The following is a 9,896-nucleotide window of genomic DNA, read 5'->3' on the forward strand; positions in this document are numbered from 1 at the left end:
CAACTACTTAGGAAGGATTAGGTCCCTGTCTTGTTGAGTAGGAAAATTTATAGATCGTCGAATAATAAAGAATGAATGAGTTTAAGTCGTCTGACATGTCAATTTCCAGCCTTTCATGGACATGACACTGACACCCAATTCAATTGAAGAAGCTATTTACTTCTCCAATTCTGTTAACCTATTTTTTACAATCGTCACCAACTCAACTCTGATGCGTAGCCTGGCTTATTCCCCGTGTCTGTAAAGTCCCCATGAGCCAAAAATCACCATAGGGGAGCAGCTAAGTAGACGCTTGTTGACAGGACACACACGTCAGCTTCCTGACATGCTCAAGGGCTTCTTCTTCTTTTCAGAATCGACGCATAATAATAATGTAATGAGGTCTTCTCCAGGGTGGCCAAATACGGAAATTAAATGGTTGCATAAAATAAAAGAAGCCGTACCATCATAAGCACCACGTTCTTAGAAATTTGTAGCCTCCGAGTCTCATGGTTAGTTGGTGGATATGCCAAGTGATGTGGCGATACGAACATATCTGCACGAAAAGCAGGAGCGATGCAGTTGTTGCGTCTGTGTCTTGTCACGACCCGATTCGGAGGATCTGCTTTTTCCCAAGTGGGGAATCTGCTTCCAAGGAGAAAGAAGGAATTAGGATTCTAGTTAGGAAATCATTGTCTCCTTCCGTCCTCGTCAGTGCTGTGTTTTCCTTCGCCCAGAGAACGCCTCCTTTCTTTATCCAACAAATCTCACTTCAACCCCCGTTATCAACGGTCAACTGTTGCTTCCGATAATACATACATGCAAATCTCCCAGAAACCAATATAATTGTGTCAAAAATATCATTAAGATATAAAGTGACATTAATATTTACAATTGCGATTTTAATATTTAGTCAACCATGAGAAACCAAATAATGTGGTGCAGACATCCAACCGGAGATAATGACAACACTGTGAATAGTGATACCACACATTGTTTAGAGGGAAATATTGGATAGAAAACGTAGCAAATATTTGATATCACTGCTCAATTATTACATACGTGAATTAATTGCAGTGCAGTGCCATTGTGGTGCACAGAATTTAAGAAAAAACACTACCAATAATGTCAAATCCGGATTATGTGGAACCGCAGGCCTGTAAGTGAACGCTTATTGTGTTCTTAAGATGTAGGTAAATATGTGGGCCAAGATTAATGGAACGTAAGACTAAATAGGTGATTTCCTGTTGAAATGTGATCTGGATGAGGTTTAACGTCAAATATTATGCATATTAGAGTCATAACCAAATTCATACCAGCTTAACGACACCCTCTGGGAATTATTACATGCAGGGCAGTCTCATATTCCCTGATTTTCATCGAACGCAACAGCCTGCCGAAAATTTGACGCTTAATAAGGATACAGCCATTCTAATCTCATGAAACTCTACTTAATTAGTATTTACAGATTACAACTAATTCTTCAATTTTGACTCGATATAAAACGTATCCCTCTGTAAGCCAGGCATTAGCGTCAGCCAGTCAGGCCTCGTTGATTAATCGATATACGTATAAAACCCTTTAATCACCTTCTTTGAGATCTATTTGTGTAACCTTCTTTGACGCGAAATGTCCATTATCTGTCTAGAAGCTATAGACAGCCCATTGTTTTTTGTTTTGAAACCCATTAAATGTATTACTGACTGGTGAAAGCATCCATGACCAGCTCCTATACAATTCCTCCTCGTAGTTATCCAGATGTCCAAACTCTTCGTATATCATGTCATAATATAATGCCCTCTTATGTATACCATATTTACAACCCCTTGGGCACTGCACTTCTTAAAACCAGACTGTTGTACTTATAATGGAAAAGCTAATAAAACGGCAAGTTTCTCAGAATTTCCAATGAGAAAAGTTTTTAATCAAAAACCACTTTCAACTTTCACCCAACATGTCTGTAGCGATGTTAAATGCGCAAATTTATCAGGACAGTTGGCAAGATTATTAATTAAATGACGAATTTGCAAGTAGTGACAAGTAAAAATGCTTTTATAGATGAACAGCATTCCAAAAATGAGACAGGATCGGATGGAAAAGATGGCGACTTTACGTGGGATGACGCGACTTGGATTCTCACGTACTTATTTGCATATTGCCATTTATTAGAAAAATATTTAGACTGAAACTGTAACAAACTTATTCTTCTTTTAATTCTAGATCTTCTTTTATTATTTTCACGATGCAGACAGGTTTGTTTGTTGAATTTCATGCAGTATATTTGTATTTAATATTAAGTTAAACCTGCATAAATGTTTACATTACTGCTCTACAGGTTTCGGTCTTTTGGAATCTGGCTGCGTTTCCCTCAAGAATGAAGTTAATATTATGATGAAAAATGTCGTGGACATAGTTTTTGGAGGTACAATATTGTCTTGCGTAATCTTACATGCCATGATTTTAAAACCATTGACGTTTGTACCAAAATTTAGGCCTGACCTACTGGCTCTTTGGATTTGGTCTCACTTATGGTAAGTAAAAAGTGGTTTTTTAAATTGCTTTTTTATGAAACTTTACTTTTTTCCTGGTTTAATATAGGAAAAACTTACTCCAACTACTTTTTCGCGTTTGGATACTTTGCAGTGGATGAAGGTATGTAAATAAATAGAGCAAAAGTTCAATTTTTACATGCATATGATGAATTATCCATATTTTGGAGTATCCATATACATTTCGCATGCATGTCTACGGCATATTCTCGTGTTTCCGTTGAATAATATTTATTTGAGGGCTAACGCCATGAGAGCTTTGGTCTGGTCTGGTCTGACTGGGATTGTTTATGGTGAAAGTACTGTGCCATTTCGTCGTGTCAATGCAGCCATAAAATTCCCAATTATCGTCACCACCAGCGTGAAAATAATGTGTGTGTGCTATTCAGAGTTTACGGTGATTTTATGACAACACTTGTTTGTTACGTCACAGATTTGGACGAGATGGGCGAACTCTTCTCCAAGTATGGGCAGATTCAATAATAAACATGCAGAAAATCATATATATATAAAATGAAAATCTTTATATGTTCATAATGATTGCGTTTCAATATTCAGATTTCTCTTTCAACTCTCATTTGCCACGACAGCGACGACTATTGTCAGGTACATATTATCCTTGTAATCATAATGTAGTCATAATGTTTGATCACTTGATTTACATAAATTTTAAACGTTACCCACAGCGGGGCGATGGCCGAAAGGTATGGCACAAGAGTCCTTATACTATAAATATGTACATTTATGTCGCCTAAATCAATAATGGCAAAGTGACTGGCAGTTACAATAACAAGATGACCTTTCATCATCATGGCCCAATTCTCAAGTATTTATTCCGTGTACTTGCAATTTATTACAGATGCAACTTCCGAGCGTACTGTTTATTCTCGCTTTTGAATACGATAGGTAATTTCTTACTTGCTTTAAAGCTATTTTAGGTTTAAAGATTGATTGCTTCTCTTTTATTACTGAAAGTGTATTGTGTCCCGGCTGGTTGGGTTTGGGGAGATCACGGGTTCGAAAACAATTTGGTTTTTTCCATGTACTTATTTTCCATATCCGGCCGACTTTCATGTGTTTATTTAATTCCTAGATTCCTGAATCATTTGGGAGCAATTGATATCGGTGGATCTGGACCGGTTCACCTTGTCGGGGGAGCATCAGGTTTGCACAATTTTTATTAATTATATTTGCACGCATTATTATTCAGTGTTTATGACGGATGTACGTACAATAATATTTACCCAAGATCACGATACACACGTTCACGTGCTTATCAGTAGCACATGACCTTATAGATAAATACATATGGGTGGACCAAGCAAATATTGACACCGGCTGTCTGTGCCTATTAGTGGGGAGAAAGTTAATTTGCAAAGTGAGGCAAGATGAGATTTCTCCTTCCGAATTAGCTCTAATGGGAAAAGTTTGCAAAATCCTGATGGTTATGCATAGCAGGCAATTATCTGCACATCTATCCTTCATGAAATCACGAGAGTGATGAAAAAATGCAGTTAGATCCAATTCGGAGTATAAGATTTGTTATTGAGATACGCAGTTAGAGATTTTGCGGAGAAAGTGCCACGTCCTTGAAAGTTGTGTTCATCGGTGGAAGGATTTTCTCCACTTGAAAACCCAGAGGACCAATTGTGATTGATTTCACACGTACTTTACTTGGCTGGCACATGCCTTTCTTCTTATCGACACCTGTTGTGTGCAGACCATCTCTTTTTTCCTCACTTTCTCTCTCTCACTTTCACCCAAATATTTATAAGGACAAAGCAAAATAAGAGTGTCACGTCCAGATATTCTAGAACTACGTGAGACTACTGGTAGCAAATAAAAGTAATTTTGTTATGGTCGGAGCGTGACAATTGTCTGAAATGAGTGATAAGAGGGCTTTTAAGGTGAACAAAGTATGTACACGAATATATACTTTCTTCCTTCGTATTCATAATGGAAGTTTGAATTGCTTCTTGCCAGACATACAGACAGACGTGCCTGGCGTAAGGTTTCCGTCCATGCAATGATTAATCACTTCATGGTCTGACACTTGCACCCAATTGAATGAGTAAATGTCTGACAAAAGTTGTGAATAAAATTGAATAATTAATTGTTCGTAAGAGCCACGATATCAAGTATGGGTGCATTTGGTGAAAAAAAAACTTTGTAAAAAATGAAAATGAGACGTAGTAAATGAAAAGTCAAAAGTGCGACGTTAGCCACGGTCATTAACGTCATATTAATTAATTAGTGTATTGTTTAATTGAATCTTTGAGTAAGTTTTGTACAAAAAAAAGTTCACAAGTTCTAAAAAGTTCAAAAGTCGGAATATGTATCTCAGATCGTACACAATTCTAGGAAATTTACGTGTTAGTAAGACGAATTGAATTAGATGACAAGTAAAATCTACAAAAAGTCATTGGTGTATGTATTTATGTATGATAACAAGGTGTAAGGTTACCGTGTACATACATAAAATCACAGATTATGTAAAAGAGTGTCGAGCATGTGTGCCTCATTTTATGACACTTTACTTACCAGATTCTGGTTAATAAATAGAACTTCTGGCTATCAATGGTGGCGTTATTATGTAAAATTATCATATTTGTATTTTTGTTCACAGCTTTTGTAGCAGCATGGATGCTGGGGCCTCGTTTAGGACGGTGAGTTAAAAAAATGACTTGAAAATTATCTGGCTCTTCAGCACCTTAATTTCTGCCATCTTTCACTTTCTAGATATGATAATGGTCGGGATCCTTTGCCGATGGTTTTAAAAAAATACATTAATTTCATGAATTATTATGCTTGCTATTCAACAAGGGACCTTCAGTGACGAATGTGGTGAAATTTTTTCAGGGGTCGCCCACCAATGCTTTGCTGGGTTTATTCATGCTCTGGTGGGGCTGGCTGGCATTCTCATCTGGCAGGTATGTAAGATAACTTTGTCCCTCGCGATGTTGATCTTGTGCCACATGACTTACAATATGATTGGCATGTTCCATTTATCGATAAAACCGAAAGTCTCATCTTCACGCTATCAAATTAGTTCTGGACCATTAATTTCCATCCACAGATTCATTTGTAGCTAACCCTTTGGTCGATCTCCAAGTGAGAGATGTGCAGTTGTTGTTAAATATGTATGCACGTCACGCTCGTATTTAATGACACGTCGTTTACGAAATGAGTGCATTGACAGAAACTTGTGGCATTAGTAGAAAGCATCTGTGAGATATGGCACTTTTGGAGGATTTGGTGGACAGACACCTACACAAATATTGGAATGGTGCTAAATTAGGTGCATTATATGTACAAAACAACTCTACCGTCTTGTCAGTCCTGAGACAAAGAAAGTTTCGGAAAGAATGGCACTTCTGCTGCGGAGAAGAAAGTTGACTAACGATAAGCTGAGAAATGGGGCTGTTTACGGCAATGGTGGTGTCAACTGACGGGAACGGTTGTTGCAATTCCGTGCGTCATCTGACACACCATTTGTTGCTCGTGGCGTGGGGAAGAAAGTCACACCACGTCTTTCTCCAGGATGGCTTCTCCACGTCCGTTATTTGACGCGTGTGGTGGTGGTGCTGGTGCAAATGAAATGTGCTAAATGGATGCTGAATAAATGGGGCAGATGACTTGTTGCTGGTAAACAAAGTGGTTTTGTTTGTATCCTTCCGTCGTCACATGATTTACATAATATGCTGATGACATTCCGCTAGTAATTTATTCAGGGAAATTGTTAACGATACAAATGTATGTATTGTATATGCACACCGGAAGTGGGGATGTAATGAAGGGTGCATGCTTATTTTCAACAATGACGTCACTGTCTGCTGTCTCGGTCGTAAACCTAATTTTGATCATTTTTTGCAGCGTTTTCGGGGTTAGTGGTCACAAATGGAAATTCTCAGGTATACCAACGTCACATGTTGCAATTCCAAATTAATTAACTTGATGACATGCAAGTACCAAACTCGCTGATTAAACATAATTGCAGCTCGAGCCGCCGTGGCCACGATAAATGCAAGCTTTGGCGGTGGAATGGTCGGCCTGGTTTACTCATATGTTCGGACTAAGGGAAAATTTGACATTCTCGACCTCATCTCGTCTGTCCTTGGGTCACTGGTTTCTGTTACAGGTAGCATAAAAAACTACACGTGTACGAAGACTGCATGCACTTATGTATCTGCATATTATCAGTCGAAATGAACTTTCTCTTCCCATAAATAAAATAAAGGAGGATGTGCATTGTATAAGCCATGGGAATCCATCGTTATTGGAGCAATTGGCGCCGCCCTGGCTTGTTTTGGCATTCCATTTTTTGACTGGTTGGGCGTTGATGACCCTGTCGGTGCATCTGCAGTACATGGTAAGTTATCCATAAAAACGATAAGATTTTCCCATTTCCGGACATACAGACGTGAATAACTCGAGTATTACGGACTTATGTGGTTGGACATGTGGATTGGCTTTATGACATTCCTGTCTTTTACTACTTTTCATTTCAACCTCATCTCTGTTCAAGGTCTTGCCGCATTTTGGGGGGTTTTAGCCATCGGACTGTTTGCTGAGGGTAAAATAAAGCGAACAATTTCTACAAACAATTTCTAATAACCTTGAGCAAAAAAAGAATTCTTGTCGCATTTCAGGAGAAAAGCTGCTGATGCCTCCAAACAAGATAACCCCTGGCCTATTAAAAGGTTTTTCGAAAGCAATCCAAGAAAAACTTCATCCTGTCACGATTAAATCGTGACAGGATGAGGTTTTTCCGGGATTGCTTTCTCTCTTTCGAGGTGGAAGCATTGTGCTAAGCTAAGCTGCTTATCAAGGGGATTGGATAAATTAGGTAAATATTTACAGGAGGAGGAGGTTACCTGCTTGGGGTGCAGCTCTTGGCAGCAGTCAGCTACGTCTTGTGGTCAAGCGTGGTGACATATATTTTGCTATACGTAAGCACTTATGTATAAAATCAATGCTTGTTTCGGAAGTAGCCCATAAAAAGGAAGTATGTATGTTGGCATACATACATGCATGCATGGAATGGACAAACTGCTACCTACTTGCACAAAGAATAATAGTAATAATACGTACAACATGTGCGCACCACTATATTTATGACAGATCACCAACAAAATCATTAAACTGCGAATGGAGCCACATGAAGAGTTACTGGGCGCAGATCTTGTAGAACATGGGATCAGGAAATCTGGCGTTGGCGTATCTCGTGCAATTTCTGCACTTGGATCACATCCTGACTTTGACATTGAGGCGGCTGGCCAAGCCATCGGCACTAATCCAGGTAAATACATATATGCACAAGTAACTAGATATGTATATATTAGGTGTGTGCAGCTGCAGCCTATTAAGCTTATGTGAGATGGATAATATACGATCTTGCAACTAATAACCCTCATTCCTTTATGTAACAAGGTCATGAAATGGCACTTGCAAAGTATATCCGTGACCGAGAAAGGAGCAAGAGAAAGAACAATGGACATGTACCTGAAAACAACCACAACAATACGATCTCGTGGATGGGTTGAATTTTGAGGTGATTATTGAGGACGCCAATTCATCGCCATTTTTATTCGTAACTTTTCTTTTGAAAAATACTTAATGCATTAAAGTTACACTTTCCTAGTAACAAAATTTTGGTGAAAGTAAGTACTTTCTTGGCAAGAAGAACATCAAAATGATTTTACCCAGTCTTAATTCCTACCAGTAATTAATCATTGTCATCCAACCGAAATATAGTCAATCAGTAATCCAATATTGCATTTTGTGTACCAACTTCACTCCAAGAAGTTGTAAAGTTAGGTGTAAGATGAACCAGCTCATGATTTTTGACAATGACAAAATTCACAAATTATTCTCTGTACTAGGAAAGTAGATATATAGAGCGTTCGTTAAGTGGTAATTCGAGTATAAGTTGTAAAAGGTTGCTGTAATATATCTCCCCTTAATTGTGGTTGACGGTTTAATGGTAAAACACTTTACTTTATGGAGCCATATACTGCAAACATACATACATACTTACAATATAACCACTGTGTATGTATGTATGTTCTGTACATATAATATTAGTGCTAAGTATTATCCTCTCTTGCTTCTCATCCTTTATTTTGTGGATATCAATTTAATGCTCGAGAAGGAGAAAGTGGAGTAAGGTTGGGATTAATCATGGCTGTTTGATTACAACAAAATCGGCGCATTACTAAAGTTTTTAGGACTTTTCGTGTATCAGAAATTACCATTATCAACACATTATTATTGCATGCAAAGAAAGAAGAATCAGGGTTTTCCCTCGTGTAAAATAAGTACTTATCCTTAGATCGATATGGATGCATTTCGTAATTTTATGCGGTGAGAGTAATGATGGATGCTCAATTGGGATAAGTGTTGCGATATCTAAGCATCTTGCAGTTTTTTTTTGGCAAATTATAGTCTATCAAGTTTCATGCATGCACTTTTCTTATATTTTCTTAGCTCAATATACATAGTTATGTTGTACATATGTCGTGTATTTAGTATGTAGTTATGAGATTCTCTAATTCTTTAACAATTTCTAGTCAGTTATTTAATCGCCAGCTTTTATTGGAATCAACAATCGCACAGAAGTTGCATGATTTTAGCATAAAATGTAACACGTATTTATTTATATTTGAATCAATGTCGGGAATATTTAAGATTTAGCCTGTTTAAACCAGTGTACCTGTATTATCGTGTACCTATACATGTCACAAATAGTGATTTACTTAAAATATTCATGAAATCAAGCATAAAAATAAAACAAAATTTTAATGTGAAATGTGGCGAGGAAAATTGAGAACCTTGTAAACTTGCATAAATATTTTCACCAAACCACAACAATTGCCATATGGCAAATTATCACCTCTTTGGATAAGAATTAAAAAATATTTCTCATTCAAAAAATTTCATCCAGACATGAATTTGATTTAAGAAACTAGTATAGCTCGGAGCATGGCGCAGTATTACGTACATACTTTTGGTTACGTTTTTAATCCCAAAGATACATTTCGGAAACGTACTTTAAACAATTAAAAGCAGAAGCTCATTAGAAATTTTAAGTCGCTTATCTAGCCGAGATAACCAGCTCCTCCTGAGCACATTTAATCTCTTCATTTCAAGTTTTGTCACATGCAGAAAGCAAACTTTGTGACTGAAATGATAAACCAAAATTTCCTATCACAATCCAAACTTATGTATGAAACGGATGCTGCACTTATATATAACGCGCTCCTATTAATAAACTCGTCGAAGATAATGCATAAATGCATAATAATGTGCGAAAGTCAAGTATCTCTTGTATGACATTTCCTCCCACAATGAATTCAACTAAATATTAAG

At 37.4% G+C, this 9,896-nt stretch overlaps 1 protein-coding gene across 1 annotated transcript; it reads left to right on the forward strand.

Annotated features, from left to right (window-relative positions):
• Positions 1-418: 418 nt before the first annotated feature.
• Positions 419-9,336, forward strand: LOC110862612 (putative ammonium transporter 3). The gene is made up of 23 exons (XM_035845724.1): positions 419-1,138; positions 2,038-2,119; positions 2,200-2,231; positions 2,315-2,401; positions 2,472-2,510; positions 2,578-2,631; positions 2,962-2,992; positions 3,087-3,134; positions 3,215-3,232; positions 3,388-3,434; positions 3,504-3,543; positions 3,622-3,692; positions 5,155-5,194; positions 5,268-5,298; positions 5,388-5,458; positions 6,402-6,439; positions 6,526-6,666; positions 6,766-6,897; positions 7,054-7,101; positions 7,178-7,228; positions 7,389-7,477; positions 7,650-7,827; positions 7,959-9,336. The coding sequence occupies exons 1-23, from the start codon at positions 1,105-1,107 to the stop codon at positions 8,069-8,071; spliced, it is 1,515 nt and encodes a 504-aa protein (XP_035701617.1). The 5' UTR covers positions 419-1,104; the 3' UTR covers positions 8,072-9,336.
• Positions 9,337-9,896: the final 560 nt, after the last annotated feature.

Source organism: Folsomia candida, unplaced genomic scaffold, assembly GCF_002217175.1.
Source record: "Folsomia candida strain VU population unplaced genomic scaffold, ASM221717v1 Fcan01_Sc063, whole genome shotgun sequence".
Classification (NCBI taxonomy): domain Eukaryota; kingdom Metazoa; phylum Arthropoda; class Collembola; order Entomobryomorpha; family Isotomidae; genus Folsomia; species Folsomia candida.